The sequence below is a fragment of the Marmota marmota genome, unplaced genomic scaffold (assembly GCF_001458135.2).
Source record: "Marmota marmota marmota unplaced genomic scaffold, marMar, whole genome shotgun sequence".
Lineage (NCBI taxonomy): Eukaryota > Metazoa > Chordata > Mammalia > Rodentia > Sciuridae > Marmota > Marmota marmota.
Window position 1 is genome coordinate 23,122,129 of NW_026000153.1, and position 18,920 is coordinate 23,141,048.

Consider the following 18,920-nt stretch of genomic DNA (forward strand, 5'->3'; position numbering starts at 1 on the left):
ACATTTTTACATAATGCCCTATTAGTAACTGTTGTATTCTGCTACCTTTCCCAGCTTTTGTCTCAAGTTTTTTTTTTCAGTTTGCCAGAGAGTGAATTTACACCATAGCTCTACATACCATCATGTTTTTAATACCTAGTATTTTACTTTTTGATTGATGTATGTTAGTTGTACATACTTAGGCTGTACAATGTGATATTTTAATATCTGTATGTATTTTATAATGATCAAACCAGAGTAATTAGCATACATACCTCTTCAAACAATTACCATTTCTTTGTGGTAAGAACATTCAAAATCCTCTCTTCTAACTATTTGGATATAAACAAAGCACTATTGTTATCTGAAGTTGTCTTGCTTTGCCATAGAACACCAGAGCTTCTTACTCTAACAACCCATGGAACATCCTCCCCACATCCCTACCTGGTCTCTTTCCAGCCTCTGGGAACTATTCTGCTCTGAATTTCTATGAGGACAACTTTTTTATACTCTACATATGAATGATAACATGGGATATTTGTCTTTCTGTCCCTGACTTTCCTCACTTAATATAACCGTCTTCCAGATGCATCCACGTTGTCACAGAGGCTGCCATTGTGTCTTGAGATCCTTTAATCACTTACCTTTTCATTTCAAGAGATTCAAACAAGTAGAAAATGGTTTTTTAGAGGCATAGACTGTGTTATCTGAGCTTTCCTTGTGTTCTTGTACGATATCTGTGATTGAGTAGAGGGGACAATTCTTACATGTGTTACGGCCTAGCCTACTACACAGTAACAATGCTCATGTGTTGCAGATTTTTATCCTTAAATGCCATTATCTTTTTTTTTTTTTTCTTAAGTGTTGTTGAGATGTGTCGAGTTTTGCAGCAGCTGGAGAAGCCCTCTGAAGCCATCGAGATTCTGCAGAAAGTGAAGATGGTGGTTTTGCGTGTGCTCATTATCTTTGCAGGTGGGCTGATTATGTAAGATGTGCCTGATAATGCCCCTGTGCCAGTTTTGAGAGCTGGGCTGTCAGAGAGATACACAGATTTCCCATGAATTTCTTTTAGGACAAAGCACAACCTTCTTAGCCTGACTTTGAGACTCAAGACCCGGAGGGGTCTGGTCCATCCTCTCCAACCTCAGCAGACTGTGTGCTCCAGTCAAATTGGACAATGCCTTCCTAATACTGTGTGGGGCTTTCTGGTCTCTGTATCCTTACTCATGGAGTATGCTTCCCTGTCTCTTCCACCTAAACTCAAGCTGTGCTCTGTGTCCTAGAGCTGGGAGCATCTTGTTCAGGAGGACCGCCCCTGCCTCCTTTGCTGGCCAGATATTTAAGGAGACATTTATCAAAGGCAACTCTTCATGTTCTTATTTCTTACATCTACCCACTGTTCTGGAGTCACTTTTCCTGCAGGCCGCAACTGTGTCATAACATTTGTGTGTCTGCAGTGCCTGGCATGGACTATACAGTCCCCTAGTGTATGCTGAGGGGTCCATGTAGGGACCTGAATTTCCTCCAGCCCTGGCACTTATTGCTTACATTTTCATTTCTGATACCTCCTTTTCTGCAGGAGTCTGTAGACTCACTGACAGCAGGACCAGTTTCTCATTAAATCCTGTGTCTCCATGATATTCAACATAGCACCCAGCAATCATGAATGGTTATGTTGTCATTAAATTAATTCATCTACTAAGGTCATACTTGATGCATTCTTAGCTACACATTTCCTTTAAATGCTACTCTTGATGGAGAGTAAGTACTGTGAGCTGCATTATAGGGTAATTATTTTAGGGCTTTCTCTAATGTGTAGGCATTAAGTTGTGGTGCATATCTGAGTCCGTGGAATGGACCACCTATGTTCACGGTAATTCTACTTGAACACACATGCTGCTGCCTTCCTATGTCCTAGTCTCCCAGACTGGGGTCAAGGACTCTAAGTTAACTCTGAGTTAACAAGGACCCTGAGAGACTGGGTAAGATAGATGAAGAGGAGGGTAAGGGAAGAGAAATGGGGGAGCAGAGGGTGGGTCTGATCAGACCAGAGAAGAGTGAAAGGAGGACTGAGCAGGCCTTAACTTCTACTGCTGCATAGAGTTCCACCATGGCTCACCTTACTCCTTTAGCTCCCTGCTTCACCTCAGTTCATTTGATTCCATACTCTCACTCTCTTACATTTTCTGTTTTATTATTAGATTATTTCTTTTATTTAGATTACTATTTTAATCTATTGTACTACTATTTTTAGATTATTATGTCCTCTGGAAAGCTCTTCTGGACCCACCCCATCAGGTGTTAGGTGGCCCTACCTGCATTCCAATCTCAGGGCTTAATTTCCCAATTATGGCCATGACCATATGTGCTATTCTGAATGCATCTCTTCTCTGATCATAAGGGCTGTGCCTGATGGTAATAAACTTGCCCTATGGGAAATAGAGCATAAGATGCTGATATCTGATGCTTGTTAAATGAATGAGTGAGTGAATAAATGCCAGGGGCCCTCATGGGCTCATCTCTTGGTTCAAAAGCATTCCCAAGTGAGCAGTCTGTTCATATAGGAATGTTCAACCATTAGAGAGAGTAGATGGGCTGTCTATGTGCTCTGGGACCATTTTGTACAATTGAGCAAACTGTGGGGCTGGGAGGACATCATAGAAAAAGGGTCTGGCTTACCCAGGGAGGGCAAAATCCTCCATCAGATGGGAAGAGCCCCTGGTCCCAGGGTAGATTCACTGTTGGGTCTGGGCGGCTGAAGCTAGGGGCCAGGTGTGTAGAACAGCATGCACCTGAGAATAGAAAGGAGGAGAAGCGAGTCTTAGGCAGGAACCTGCATGCCAAATTCTATTTTAAAAATATACTAGGAAGAAGCTCAAATACGGTGATGGGGGTTGGAGTGAGGGCAGGAGGAGAGGATGAGCCCTTGGGCGACTCATCCCTGGAATGGGGAGCATGTCAGGTGAAATCTGAGTACTAGGGAGGTGTGCCTGCATGGCCACTGTTGTGTCTCTCCAGGGTCTAGAAAAAATGCTGACATAGACACAGTAGACACCAGAGTGATGTGTTCAGAGGACTAGGTAGGTGAGTGAGTGAGTGCCACCCTATGCCAGGCACCACGGTCCACAGGATTGAGGCCTGTGTGAGGGCCCCTGGCCTACAAGACTGCTGCATCAGGCAGCCAGGGATTGCTGATCATGATGCAGCATTATGGTCTGGCAAGGCTTCCTTCATTGTCCCCAGGTGTCCCCAGGCACAGAATCACACTGACCCTTGTAGTAAGTGATGCCAGGGGAAGCGTACAATGAAGGAGCAGGTGCTCTGAGACCTGCCAGGCTGAGTTCAGCACCTCCTGCTAGCTGAGCAACTCAGGACAGGCTGCCAAGTCTGTTTCAGCCTTGAACAAAATAGGCTTCAAAGAGCATCGAGAGGATTTAATAAAACATGACAGTGAACACAGATGACCCCCACGGGCCCTTGCTCAGGGCAGGTGCCTCATGCATGACAGTGCAGGCTGAGGTTGGGTCTCCTGCATGCCATTGGGAGACCACTTCCCAATATACAAAGAGCTGGTTCACAAGTGCAAATTGGTAGTTTAGGGACAGGATTAGTTTTTATGGCTCACTCATCTCTTTTTAAAAATTAATGCAAACATTTCAGTGAATCAAAGAAGGGGTTAATATTCTGAGACAAAAAAAATATATAAAAAAAGAGAAGAATGGAAGGAGAAAGTGGGACATGATTGAGGTAAAGGAAACCCCAGTGGACTGACAGCTGGGGACTTTGTATAGCCTTTTAAAACAGGAAGTCCTAATTTCTAATTTGGGAGATATTACCAACAGTGAAAATGCCATCAAAGACAAAGCATTACCTATCTAAGTACACACTAGGATGGCCATAAATGATTTCAGCATGGGGGACCATGCGTGGGTAAAATTTGAATCAAACTTCTTTCTGATTCTTGAATGCTTCTCTGGCATATTGAATTCAGCCGTGTTTGAAGACATAATTATTTTTGACATTTCACAGTCAGATAAATTAATGGATTTTAAATGAATTAAACATTCCTTGGTACCTGAGTTTGTATTTATTTTGCCATTCTGTGTTACAGCTGCTAATGATGTTAGAAACAGAAAGTTAATTTTTACAATTTTATTTCAAGGAAACCCAAGCATGACTGTCATTTAAACTGCCACCTCACCTTCCCTATTAAACTGCCATTCCATTCTGTAGCATTGGAAGGCAGTGACAAATTTAAAGAAGGTAGAAGGGCCAACCAATGAAGAAGATATAGAGCTTAATGGACCAAAATAGGCAGATGGCTCTTGTTTCACACAAAGGGATTAGCAGTCAGATCTGTTACCCTCATTGTTAAAGTCATTTTTTTTTTTTTTTGCCATGCTCAGAATTGATTTAGTGTCTCCACAAAGGAAGTTGTCATTTTCCTCCTCCTTGTGGCCTTAAGTCTGTCAACAATGATTGCAGGCGCGCCTGCGAAGCTCATGGAAATAGAAGAAACCTCAGTGGGCATCTCTCTAATCTTCTAGTTTCTCATACTGGCTAATTGTGGCTCATAGATTGTGAGTTAGTTGTCCGGGGATTTGCAATGAAGAAGAGCCTTTTCCAGCTGAGGATAATCACAGGGGGTTCATAAGGCTTGTGGGAGCAGCACGAAGGGTTTGTAAGAGAGCCGGCAGATCAGAGAAGCTAGAGAAGGTGTCTGAATGTGTCCCCAAGGCAAGAAGAGGCACCAGAGCAGCTAGAATGGACTGGAGCTGGGGCTTTGAAGAAGCACAGCTGGGAGGAGGAAGAGGGCATTCTGGGAAGTGGGGGGACCCAGGCTGAGCTGGGCTCTTGCAGGTGTCAAGACCCTTGTCACGTGTTCTTGCAATGATTCCTGTATGACATTGTGGAATCCAGGGTCAGAAGGGGACTAGATGCCTAGGCAGCCTGGCCTGCTTTCTTATAACCACATCAGTCCTGAGCTAATATTGCAGAAATGCCAGGTTGGTCTGCATTGGAGTCTCACCTGGAGGAAGCAAAGGTCCACAGAGCTTGACTAATGCCGTATGTATGAGCTTTCTCGTGGTGCATTCTCCCGCTTTGGGGTTTGAAAGGCATAATTTCTACACACTTCATATTTTTTTCCTAAAGCAGAGGGTCCATTTATACTCAAAGATAAATTCTGGCATGTTTGACAATTTACTTTCTTATTCCACATTTTAATAAGAAATTACTTAAGAAACACATTTAACATTTTCTACAATAAAGAGAACTGTCTTAAGAATTGTGAAATATATATTTAATGGGAAAAGATAAACAAGGCATCAGGGTTGGATGTTTCTAGAAAGAATGCATTCTGTATTGCATATGTTCAAAACTGTTTTTTAATTAATGAATTTTATTTTTTGGGCAGTTTTATGTTTGCAAGAAAATTGAGCAGGGAGTACAGAAAAATCCAGTATACTCCCTACCCAAGGAGCACAGCGCCCTCCCCCACTGTCAACAGCCTTTATCAGAGTGGCATGTTTGTTACAACTGATGAACCTACAGTGACATGTGACTATCACCCAGAGTCCAATACAGTTTACTCCAAGTGTTGACGTTCCTTGGATTTTAACAAATCTACATGACATAAATCCCCCACCTTAGTATAATACACAATCATTTAACTGTCCCCCCCCAAATCCTCTGTGCTCCACCTACTCATCCTTTCTTTCCTCCTAACTTCTGGTAACCAGTGATCTTTTCACTGTTTCCATAATTTTGCCTCTTCCAGAATGTCATAGGGTTGAAATCTCATGGTACACAGCCTGCTCAGATTGGATACTTTTGTGCTCAAATTGTTTTAAAAATGACTTTTGAGAAATAATGTAATCATTTATCAAAACTAATTTTTCACTATTTGTTGCTCATAAAGATGAATTCTATTTTCTATAATGTCCAATCATCTAGAAGGTGCAGTGCCACGTGCTGTGTGCTGGCCGCACATGACAGCAGAGGAGAGAGTCCTACAGTGGACGATCATGCAGGGAGCTGAGCTGACATGGATCTGCACAGACAGGGAGTGGGAGGGCTGTGGTCAGGGTGGGTAGGGGGCTGTGTTCCTGAGGCTGAGCTGTGAAAGGAAGGTAGGTTTGGGAGAGGAAGTCCCAGTAGAAGGTGCAGACAGACTAAGCAGAAAGTAGGGACCCTCTAGGGAGTGAAGGCAGCTAGTGGCTCTGAAAAATTTTTGAATGCAATCTTGAGCCTTTGGGCAGATTTCCCTTTCTGACTATTTCATTTTTTGAAGAAGAGCCCTGTGGCTCAGAGCAGAAGGCAGATTACAGAGGTGAGATATGGGTGGGAGCTTCTAGGAGTTTGGCATGTGACCTGGGGTGCTGGATGAAGGCACAGAATCTAGAGAAACTGGGAGGTAGAGTGAAAAAATGGAGAGATTGGTTGTATGGAAAGACCTAGGCCTCCATGTGCAGACATGTGGGGCACTTGAGAGAAAGAAAGAGGTTACTATTTACTTCAAGACAGAAGGTAAAAACCAGGACTGTCCTGGTCAATCTGGGGACAAATGGGTATTGTTTTATTCAACTTTGTATCTCTGTGACCCAAAGACAAAAATAATTTAGAGAAAGAAAAGTTTATGTGGTTCACTTTTTCAGAGGTTCAGTCCATGGTTGGCTGACTGCAAAGCTCTGGGCTTGAGTTTATGAGTTTATGCAGGACATCTTGGTGGAAGGGCATGGCAGAGGAAAGCATCTCAGGAGAAGGAAACCAGGTAGGATAGACAGAGAGGGAGAAAAGGAGAGAGAGAGAGAGAGAGAGAGAGAGAGAGAGAGAGAGAGACTGTGCTTATAAGGGATGAAATATAAACCCCCAAGGCACTCTCCAAGTGACCTACTTCCTCCAGTCACATCCTACCAGATTAATCCACTGATTAGGTTACATCTCTCATAATCTAATCATTTCACCTCCGAAAATTCTTGCATTGTTCCACACATAAACTTCTGGGGGATACCTCATATATGAACCATAATAGTACTCCACTTATAGGAAATATAGGAAGAAGGGCCAGTTTGGGGAGGTAGAGGTTGGAAATGGATTTCTATATAATAAATTCAATTTGGGAAAAACTCTTTCATTACATTTGAACTTTAAAAGACACAACCTTAATGGATAAAGGAAATGTGGAATGTATAAATAATGGAATATTACTCAGTTGTTAAGAAGAATAAAATTGTCATTTGCAGAAATATAGATGGAACTAGAAGACTTTATACAAAATAATCAGGCACAGAAAGATAAATACTCATGATTTAACTTATTCATAGATGCTAAAATATTGATCTCATAGAGTTAGAGAGCTGAATAATATTCACCAGAGACTTGGGAATGTATAAGGAGAGAGGGATGTTGAAACAGATGGCTCATGTATACAGAGGTGCAGTTGGATAGGGGGAGTAACTTGTGGGGTTCTATAGTACAATAGACACAATTAGTTGAATATTGCAATATGACTAGTATAGAGGGTTTTGAATATTCCCAACATAAAGAAATGATAAATGTTTGAGATAATACATATGCCAGCTATCCTGATCTGATGGTTAACTCTCATATATATGTACTGAAGAGCTGCCTTATATCCTATGCACACGTACAATTACTTTGTGTCAATTAAAAAAATTAAAGACATAGCTTTGTCCTTATCATCTGAAAGTTCATCTTGATTTAAGAAATTTTTAGGAATTTGCATTGTTTTGAATCTTGAAGAAATAATTCTGTGGGACTGGAGAGTTCTGGAAAGGACTGCTTACTAATTACTTTTCTCTGTTTCCTCTGGCAGAAAACCCTTCCTTGACTAAGGACATTTTGTGTGCTACTCTGAGTTGCAAGCAAGGTGGGATAAGGCATCTCATTTTATCTGCTATCCAAGGGATCACTTTGGTGCACAACTACTATCAGGTTTGTCATCTTCTATTTTTCAGAGAATGTCATATTCATTACTTAGGGCCCCTGCAAGGCAGTCAAGGTATTGCAAGCTTGCAGCGAGGTCCTTATAACCAGAGCAATTGTGTCACATATAGTCATGGTGAAAGTTAGGCTTGCAAAATGAGGCCTCACTCTTTCTGTCGTTCAGGTTCTTTCAGTCTGTGCAGAAGTTGACTGGCATTAAGTTGTGGGAGCTGCTTTTTCACATACCAGGAATTTCACAAGCTGGTTGTTTAGCGCCAACATCATTAACAATCAATTTATATAAATATATGATTACATAAATTGGGTTAAAAATAAAGTTAATAAATACTCATTAACTCCAAACTATTTTAGTATATTTTATTGATATCTGTTCTTCTGATATCATTTGCTTCTGTGGCATCTACCTCATGGAAACACTATATGGTCACATTTAGTGATGTCATGTTGAAGGCTTGAACTAGGCAATGTGGGAGTGTTTACACCCTGGGAATTGGCAAGTACTACAAATCAGATCTTTTATTTATTGATTTTTTTTTTGAGAGCTAGTTTTTAAACATTTGCCAGTCCATCCCCAGGCAGGGACTCCAAATAACGTTGAATTATGGAATATGACTTTCATCTGGGACCCACTCTTTTGCTTGGAATTAAGGACCACTGGGCCCACACACAGACTCAATGGAGTTTTTCCACACAGTCTGCCTTTCTGCTAGGACCAGCTCTGAACTTCTTTATTGTTTTTATGCTGACTGTACCCAATGATATGTCCAGTGAGTGTGGCATTATCCCAGAAAGTGAAAAGAGGAATGATACCAAAGTAGATCAAGACTGAGCTTCTGCAGTAGTGTGAGAAGAGTATGAGAGCTGTTGATCCTGATTTCTCCAGCTTTTGGAGGAGTAGCATATGTGAGCAGATACCCTTAAGAGTCCTGAGAGATAATTGCCACTGCAGCCCCTGTAGTTTGTCATATTTTCATTGATATACTTAAGCCATCAAATTATTATTATTATTATTATTATTATTATTATTATTATTATTATTACTAGGGATTGAACCCAGAGCCTTGTGCATATGAGGCAAGCACTCTACCAACTGAGCTATATCCCCAGCTCATTAGACCATAAAATTTTTAATTTCAGATTCTGCAGATCTTTGTCAGGTATGGGTTGAGCATTCTTAATCCAAAAATCCTAAATCCAAAATTCTCCAAAATCTAAAACTTTGAGCACCAACATGACAGACACCACAGATAGAAAATATCACACCTGACCTCATGGGACAGGACACAGTCAGAACAAGGACACACGAAAGTGACTTCCAGGCTATGTGTACAAAGTGTGTGCAAAGCATAAATGAATTTCATGTGTAGACTTGGGTCCCATTCCTAAGAAATGTATGTGCATTGTGTATGTGCAAATATTCCCAAATCCAATAAAATCCTCAAAACTTTAGGTCTCAAGCATTTTGAATAAGCATACTCAGCCTGTATTAAATGTGAATAAAGAAAAAATACTTGCAGCTTTTGAATGCTGAGAGAAGTTTGTGATAATAAAACAGGCAAGACACTCCAACTTTTGAAACAACTAACTCAAAGATCATATTTTTATTTCAAATTATTATATGGTTGTCAAGAATTCTGACTGGTAATAGGTTAGCTTAGATGAAGAGCTGAAGTTCCTTCCTCTGATGACAAACAAAGAATGTTGCTATCTCAGGATGCAAAACCGTTAGAATGTGCCCATTAGACCACCAAATGGAGACTTTTAGAAATATAGTTCTTTCCCAGGATATGGGATGCAAAATCTCCTGTGCCTGATAAAGGCAGACAAAGGGCACAGTGCCATCTTTACTGTTTCAATATCTAAATAGTTAAACACACTGTTTTCCCAGTTCCTTTTGGAAGTGAAAGTCCCCACTGAATTGATAAGCTCAAGGTTCAGTGTCTCAGCTCCTTACTCTGCTGTTCTGCTTTCCTGATGGCGGAAAGCAGCTATCAGAAGCTAAATGGGGTTCAAAAATAAGTTTCAAAAATGACCACAGGACCCAACCTGTCTTTATACTTCTGAGATAAGCTAAAATGGAGAATGTGGTCAGAATTCCAGGTCGAACTGCAAATTTCTGACCACGTCTCTAAATTGAGACTTTTGGACCCATCTGTGTCCACATACCTGACCAGTCCCTGGATGATACAGGCCTGTTCTAGCCACAGAATGAAGTGTGATGTGTGCTGCCTTTTCCATGGGTTGGTGTTATGTTATCCCAAAGGTTTAACTTAATGGATGCCAGTCTCAACTGTTCTAGATACTACTTTCCTGGACATTAGTAAACCTGTGCTGAGAAAATTGAAACTTTTCTCCCATTAGTTATTGCTGCTGAGGAGAGAGGTTATGCAAGTTCCTTCTTTATAAGCCCCTCTATGATTATCATTCTGTTAAATTTAAGAATAATATCCATAGTGGGAATGCTATAAATGTATTGGATTTAATTTAATTTGCATATAATTACAAGTTATAAACTAGAGGTTCTTTTCTATGAGGCAGTGTTCCCTGGGCAGAGCTCCCCATGAGATAGGTTTAATTCAACCTATATTCTTAAAGTGAGTTGGCTCTAAGGAGCCACTTGTTTGTACCTATATGACTGGTTGTCTCTGGGCACTGTCATGCTACAAGGCGGGGACATCTATCCAGGAAGGAGAATATTGGACCTGTGAAATGTTTTAGTGAGTGCACTGGGGAGGGTTTAGAGAGCTCCACATTTGGAAGTAAGAATAGAAGATGAAAGTTGAAGGGAATACTTTGCATGTCACTAGAAATGAGCACACAGACTGGAGCCTTGGGACCAAACCCTGGACATCTCCCTGCCTTTCAGATGCACACCTATGATTGCTATTGTTCTTTTCCTTTCTGCTTGACTGTGGTTACACTTTGGCCTTGAATGGGTTCTGTGCACAGGTCTTCAGGGTCACGGGTGAGGGAGAAGTTGGAGGGGGATTTGTCTTTAAGGATAGTATAGACACTGGGGATCTAAGTAAAGAAAGCAGAGAGGTCTGTGGGCCCTGAGTCCTGCCTTGAAAAAGACCATGAAGAAACTGGCCTGAGGCAGCCACTCCCTCTCGAACCCCTGCAGGTTGCAGGCAGCACTGCTTAGAGGCTGGCTGCTCCTACCAATGCCCCATGAAGTCTTCATGGCTAGATACTCACTGGTCACCTCACATCTAAATGAGGCTTTTTTCTTTTTTTCTTCTGTGACTCTTAGTGTTTCTTCTAGGTTTATCCATGTCATTGCAGTTGGCATGATTTCCACAGCCCTTTTTATTTATTCATCTTTTAAATTTTGAGACAGGGTCTCATTAAGTTGCTGAGGCTGGCCTTGAACTTGCCATCCTCCTGCCTCAGCCTCCCCAATCTCTGAGATTACAGGTGTGCACCATTGCACCTGAGGAAACTTGTTAGTATCTCTTGTTGTTTTGATGACAGTCATCTTAATATGTATGAGGTGACATCTCGCTGTGACTTCTATTTGCATTATCCTGCTGATTGATGATGTTAAGCACCTTTTCATGTACCTATTTATCATTTGTGTGTTTTCTTTAGAGACATGTCTATCTAACACTTTGGCCAATTTTTATAATTGGATTATTTACTTTTGCTACCGAGTGGCCCAAGTTCCTGGGAACCATACTGTAGTAATCTAAATGCAGGTTGGTCACTCGGGAGGATGTTGTTTATTCTCTGCCATGTATTGAAGAACATACCATCTTCTTGCGTCCTGGAAGAGCCAGGAATAAAACCTGGGCTCCCCTACTTTGTAGCTGAAAGCTCATTCTACTACTTGCTCTGCAGTGACAGAGGCAATGGCTATGACTTTCCATTTCTGTTTCCTGAGACGACCGAGAATAAGTAAAAACCTGACAATACATGTAACTGTGAGGGCAAAGGTAAATTTTTAAGTGTGTGTTTCTGACCTATATCACTGCTATGTTTTCTAGGAAATTGAAAAGATATGGTCCTCACCTAATCAGATAAATTGTGAAAGTCTTAGCAGAAATCTTTCTAGCACCTTGGAAAGCTTCAGAAGTAACTTGGAAAATGCCACTGACCAGGACTGCACATGCCAGCCCCCGCTAGAGACAGTTCAGCAGCACATGAGCACGTATGTACCAGCGGGATCTCACGTCTTCTCCTGCTTTCATTCATAAAGATGTCGGGCATTCCTTAATGATGCAATCCAGCCAGATAAGGGTCTTCACTAAATGTTATTAATATGCATATGAATACATATGTATTTTCTAAACATCACAGTTTTCCATAACTAAGTTTTTAAATAGCAAAGTGTAAGAGCAGCATTCGCCATAAGGCTCACTTCACTGGTGATCAAGGAATTAGAATAAAATGTCATGATCCAATATTACAATATGGTATTAAATATGAGTGGATGAACAGTATAAAGTATTTTCAGATTGCTTCATATTTAATTAATTTATCTCAGAGTTCTAGAAATATAAGCCTTCAGATGACGATGTCGGGGACTTTGTATTCTACAAATGACATTCGCAGAGAGATGTTCATCTGACTCTAGATATCCTAATTTCTCAAACATCTCCTGATAGATTCTGTCTGTTCCTTTCACATTTGTGAAAAGCTATTTATTATGTATCTTTATTTCCCGATTTTTCTTGCTTGGCAGGGTCTCTGAGAAGGAAATATTGCAGTGTTGGTATTAATGGATATTCACATACAGGTGGTGTTGGGAGAGATTGTGTGTCTAATTATCAGAGGAATTTTATGGAAATGTGATCTTGTTATCTGGCTCATCTCCTGGGCACTAAGGCAGGATTATTCACACCAAAATTGTTTCTGGTATTTTATCTTGCCTAATTTAGTTTTAATTTCTTGCCATCTTAGGTTGGCCAAAAGCTTCGAGAAGACTTGGTTGTCCGGGAATTCCATCATCACTTTTCTTAGCAATTTTACAGTTACGGAGAGTAAGTATGTGGCTTTCCAAGTTTGCTTGATTAAAAATTAAAATCAGTTTTTTTTTCACTCAAATGTTATTAAAATAAAACATACAAAGGAAACCTTAGAGTATATGTGAAAATGACAATAGAACTTGGCTGGTCTGATGTTTGAGGGCTTTATAGGGAAAATTCTCAAATCCTGGGGTACCAAAAAATCAAGCAGAGAAGGAAGAGAAGTGTTTGTGGTCTGGAGTTTGCTCTAGTTCTGTCTCCTTGGACAAATGTCGCCTATTAGTTTCTGCTTCTCTGTCTGCTCTGTATATACAGCTCACAAAGCTGCTTGCAGAATCAATATGCTAAATCTGAAGAATTCTGGAAAATCCTTAAGTGACCCTCCTCTTGCTACAAAATGAGATAAACAGATACAAGTGTAGAAATGAGTTTCTTAAGAGACTTGATCATTGTTCCCTAAGATAAAGCTCTTTTTTCAAGTCAATCTTAAAATATACAGGTCTTTGAATGAGTAAACAACTGACCAGATAATACTATATATCCTGGGGTCTTGATTTACTTCTAGTATAAATGATCTCAGTTGCCCTAAGAGGACTAAGATGGAACTTTATTCAGTGTCTTCTCTAAGCTGGTCATCATGGAGGAAACTATCCTTGTCCGATTTTAATATCAAATTTTGTTACCACAAAAATATTCAGAAATAATTGGAACTTTTTAAAAAAATAAAATTTTATTCCTTTTGCTAATTTTTTAGATGTAAAAGTAAAAGATTTGATGAAGAACATCACCCAGCTCACAAAAGATCTTCGCTCTTCTATCCACATCTCAGATGAGACCATCCACAGTATCTTAGAAGCAAATATTTCCCATTCAAAGGTACAGGCTGCTGCTTCTGTGCTTGCCCACCTACGGGGCCCTCAGCCTGAAGCTGTTGGTGTTGTGTTATTCTCTCTCCTCTTCCTTCTGTCCTCCCCCATGGCTAGGGGAGCGGGTTGCTGCACAAATGATATAACTGAAAGCAGAAAGGGAATGAGAAAATGAGCAAGGAACCAAAGGATATCACTGTCTCATGACAAAACCTTGGGAGTCTTTAATTTCATAATATTGTCTTCATTTGGGATTAGAAAGGATAAAACTGGTGATGATTTTTTTTCCTTGTAATCCCTAACTCTGATTCAGGACATGCCAGGGTGCCTCTGCTTGTTTCCATAGCTGTTATCAAACTGAAAAAATATCCCAAAGCAAAACAGCTGAAAATATTTTAAAAATGGACTCCAATATCATTTAAGTGGAGAGTGACAGTGCACAATCTGACAGTGTGCTGTGTTAGTGACTTGCAAAGGCAAATGAGTAATGACAGGCCATGTCATCTCCAAGGTGATTGAGACGCTCTGGTGAAGGCAGCTGAAAAAAGTGATGAAACTATTAAAAAGCCATTGCAAAAAACCCAAGGATGAGTAACACATATTGGGTTGCATTGAGGCGTGGTTTATCTCAGAAGAGGGGAGCAGGGAAATTATGCGTGGGCCATAGCAGATATCCCTGGGGTCCTTTGCAGTTGCTTTTCAGCATTCCCAGTTGGAGTCTTACTCTATTCAATAGAGAATCATTAAACTGGCTTACAAAAAAAAAATTGCATTGACTATTAGTTGGGATGCCATACATATTATTTGCATGTCAGTTATGGTTAATTAGAGGGGGGCTAATGCACCTTGAGTACCTTAAGAGTTAGTCTAAATTAAGAAAGAAGTAGATTTGTATTTAAAATTCAAATTGTAGTATTACCAAGTTAGAAAGTAAGACACCTAATATCTACTTTTCCTAGTATCTATTCAACTCAGTAAATACCACATATGCATGGAGATGTTGGGAGTGATAGTGGAGGTGAGGGGAGTGGTGAACTTTCAGGGAGCAGTGGTGACATTTCTTCACCTAGCTCATTATTTTAACCTTAGATAGAAATAGTGATTAGCTTTCCTTTGAAATCTTAGAGTTACCAGAACTTGTAACAGGTAAATGGACTAGTGACTAAATTAATTTGAGTAGCTACCTAGGATGGCTTTAAAAGAAACATCAGATCACCTAATTTCTGGGGTCCTTTCAGATCCAAAGTCTTATGATACATCTTAGGTTTGGACATAGGTGTTTTTGATGCTTGCTGCCTGCTTAAGCAAGCAGCCACCAGGTGTCACTGATGTTCTATCATGAGTGGGCTATGTCCTGAGGAGGCTTGAATTAAATGGTGATATGCCCTATGGAAAGGTTTTGCAGTGATTTTTTTTTTTTTTGGTAGTTTGTGTATTTTGTGTATTTTTTCTGTAGTTTTGTGTATTTTTTGGTAGTTTCTGTATTTTTGTCAGTGTAATTCATTGTGGTCACTTAAATGGGTGGACCGTCAAGTAAAGGGGAAGGGCATAAAAAGTTGCTTTTATGCTTTTCAAATACATAATGAAGTTATTTGCTTTGATATGTAAGTCTATCCATGAACCCGCACGCATGCACAGATCGTAGGTAAGGAATTTTATGTCAGGTTAGGAGGTAGCACTTTGGGCTCCAGTTTTTATAGGTTGCTAGGTGGGCAGCAGCATCATATAATTTATGGTACCCTTTCTTTATTTTTCTCCCTGGGCTTCTCTACTGTAGTTGCATTAGTCAGTTTGCAAATTGACCACATTGTATCCATAATCCAAGTTGTTGGTGGCCTGCAGGGAGTGCCTGAAGTGAGGTTAGCCTGAATGGTGGTAAGGTTCTGGAAAAATTGCAGAAAACTTACTTTAATTAATTAATTCATTCATTCATTTAATCATTCATTTAAGAGTTTCCTGCATTTCAGGCATGATTTCAAAAGCTGGGGCTTAATTTGCTACTCTTGGGAAGTTAACCCTCTGTAACAACCCAGTAAAAATGTAATAAATCATGGCAGTGTAAGTGAAGAATCTGGAAATTTCTAGGACATGCATTTATCACAGGGATGGGAATAGGTAGCTCTAGAAAGCCTCCCTGAGCACATGACATCTAGGCCAGACTGGAATGATCTGAGAGTCACAGGGCTTGGGACATTGCATCAAAGGACCAGGAGCAGGAATGAGCAGAAGGAGGCCAAGGCAGGCTGACACCTTGATACCGAGTCATTTTCTTTTCCACCCTTGCTTGTCTGCAGAGAACCAGCTGTGGGTATCTATGAGAAGCTCCTTTCTCTTGCAGAGCTTCATTATTTAACATCAGCACCACCCAATTAAAATCCCAGTTGCAGAATCTGGAGCCCAGCTAGCCCTGCCATCTATCCTGGGCTGCTGTCCCCTCTACCCTGTCCTGGTAGCACCTCTTCATTTTATGCTGGATTCCTGTGTCTTAAGCTTTCATCCACATCAATGGTGATTTGCTTCTTTGTGTTAAGCCAATTTTTTATTCTTTAAAAATCAACAGAGAGGTCAAAGAATCAGGACGCAAACAGAGAGTGCTCAAGGGGTCTGTCTACTGCCCCTTTGTTTTCTATGCTAAACATCTGACCAGTGTTTGGAGGACCTTGGTGTTTTCGACAATTTTCATAAATTTGTTCTACCTCCACCCCTGCCATAGTTCTTAAGGAAGAAGGGAGAGGGGACACCTACAGAGTTTTGATCTCTTTCTGGAGATCCCTTCAAAGGAAAGGTATTCCGAGTCTCGTCGTTATTCCTTGTGAGTAGAAGTGAGGGAGTTTGGCGAGTCCTGTCACCTTGATAGGGCTGGTTATGTGGATGTCAGCTGTTGGCTAGCCCACAATCAGAATTGTTCCAGGGCTGATATTATAACCCGCCAGTAATTTCCAAAGTCTATTTCAAACAAGAAAACTGAGGTTGTTTTCATTTTCTCCATGACTTCTTAAAACAACTATAGATAGAACCATGACCCTTCCTGAAGATAGGAAAGAAGAGAGGGGTCTGGACTTGGAGGCAGAGGGGGCTGGGTGGGGAGGGTTGCCAGATGGTGGCTGTGGTTGCTGTCTAGAACAAGTTCTAGTCTCAGTGGGCTACCCTGCCCTAGAGGCCACCTGCCAGGGTGCAGTGCAAGGCTGGGCACAGCATTTGATGGTAGCCCACAGCCTCAGATGAGTGTTATACATTCCAGTGCAAAAATGGTTCTCCTTAGCAATACTGGAACAAAGATGGAATTAATTAGCTGTACCTTCTCTCTCTTTTCTAAAATGCAATTATCTTTTTCAATCAGCAGCTCTATCTAATTCTTATTCATCTTTTTCTTGCAATATGCTGTAAGCCAAAGCTGTATTTTTTCTGGTAGTTGCTTAAGAGCATATCAGTAAGAAGGATGGTTGCTGACCACTTAGAAGTACTCTTCTCTATCCCGAGAGCTTTGTATCTCATTTAATTATCCCAACAATCCTTTGGCATCTTGTTGTCACCCCAGTTGTTAGTCATGTAGCTGAGACTTGCAGATATTTGGCAACTTTGATGTCAGCATCAGATGGAGTCAATCCAGCTAATACTGGCCTTTCTGTTTCTCCTCCAAATTCATTACCACAGGCTCTCCACCCAGTTTCTTCAGTCCTTCTGCAGCCTCAGAGCTGTCCCTTCCTTTCTCTTACTGCTCTCTTGCACCTGTCTTTTTATCATGTCAGCAGATTTGAGCTCAGTTGCAATGCAGAGCAGAGAGCCACACTACTTCTCTTTGAAATGTGAAGAACTATTTCTCCTATTTGACCCAATTTTGTTTTCTTGGCTCACAAAGCTTAAATTGATAGAGCAGCTCTTCCTGATAGTCCTAGATCTTGGGCATCACTGTGTTTCCTCTGTCCTCATGATGATGCTGAGAGCTGCCATCCTGTTCAGATTTTCTCTGTACCTCTGAGTCTAAAATCACTAGGTGGACAACACCAAGACCATCTCCCATGTTCTACTCTGACCAGGACTAGACTGTCAGCAGATGTCTGTTAAACAAGCTCCTGCTAAAAACTGCAAATGCCTCCCCTGGGGATGATCATCATTTATAAATCAAATATCTTAAGCTGCTGAGTAGGTGTGCAGGGCTCATGGGGGTGGGGTGACTTCTTCTCTGGGACCCTGGTCTTCTTGAAGCTGTCCAAACCAAACATGGACCCATAGGAAAAGTATCAGGAACTCAGCATCCATGTTCCTGGTAATTTACAAAAATCAGCCTGAGCACAGCTTAAGTTGAAAGATGCCTGTTGAGCTTCGATCAGAAATCACACATTTTGCTTCCAACCAAGCAAAACAGTGTTATCGTAGGTTTATTTTTACTCATCCTGTTCCCACTTGCTTCAGGTGCTTTTCAAACAGGAAAAATGGTCACAAGATTTTAAAAAGACAGATGATAAAATTTGAAAAACCATAGAAAAGCAGTAGAAGCAAGTATGTGGCTAAAACTGTTGCTCTTGTGAATCCCCCAGAAGGTAGGGTGTTGGGCACTCCCTGCTTGGTAAAAAAGATGTACAAAAATATTTGTGCTGTGGTACTAAATTCCAAGTCCTTGCCTTGGAATCATTGCATGATAAACTGGACAAGGACCAAGACAAAGTCTCTATGGCAAACAGAAGGACTTTCATTGGGCCAGTTTGGGTTGATGCTCACAAAAGCTGGGAGCCACTTCTGTGGGGTCAAGGCTTTGGATTTGGATGATTCCCATTTCCTAGGAAAATTTCATACCTTAGCTCATTTTGTAGTACTGACAAAAGAGGGACCACTCTAATTAAAGCCCAGGGTGGATGCCATATTCTACTCCTAGAAGAATATCCCCAGAACCACCCTTCCCTTCAGAGGCATTAAGAAAAGCTTTGCCAACTTGTGTTTGCAACATGCACAACCCATATGAAAAAGGGTTCGATTATTTAGGTATGAAAGCAAATATTATTCCAAATGTTCCTGTAAAGGTTATTTTTTTAGATGGGTTAGCGTTTAAATCAGCAGACTTTGAGTAAAGCAGACAACACTCCCAAATGTGATGGGCCTCATTCAATCAGTTGAAGACCTTACAAAAAAAAAAAAAAAAAAA

General features: G+C 40.9%; 1 protein-coding gene across 1 annotated transcript in view; it reads left to right on the forward strand.

Annotated features, from left to right (window-relative positions):
• The window catches only part of Abca13 (ATP binding cassette subfamily A member 13), a 423,614-nt gene that overhangs the window by 85,436 nt on the left and 319,258 nt on the right, over nt 1-18,920 (forward strand). Inside the window, exons 19-23 of the mRNA XM_048786593.1 lie at nt 842-951; nt 7,817-7,935; nt 11,934-12,097; nt 12,850-12,929; nt 13,669-13,790. Of these exons, the coding sequence (XP_048642550.1) occupies nt 842-951; nt 7,817-7,935; nt 11,934-12,097; nt 12,850-12,929; nt 13,669-13,790 (595 nt within the window). The remainder of the gene's footprint in view (nt 1-841; nt 952-7,816; nt 7,936-11,933; nt 12,098-12,849; nt 12,930-13,668; nt 13,791-18,920) is intronic.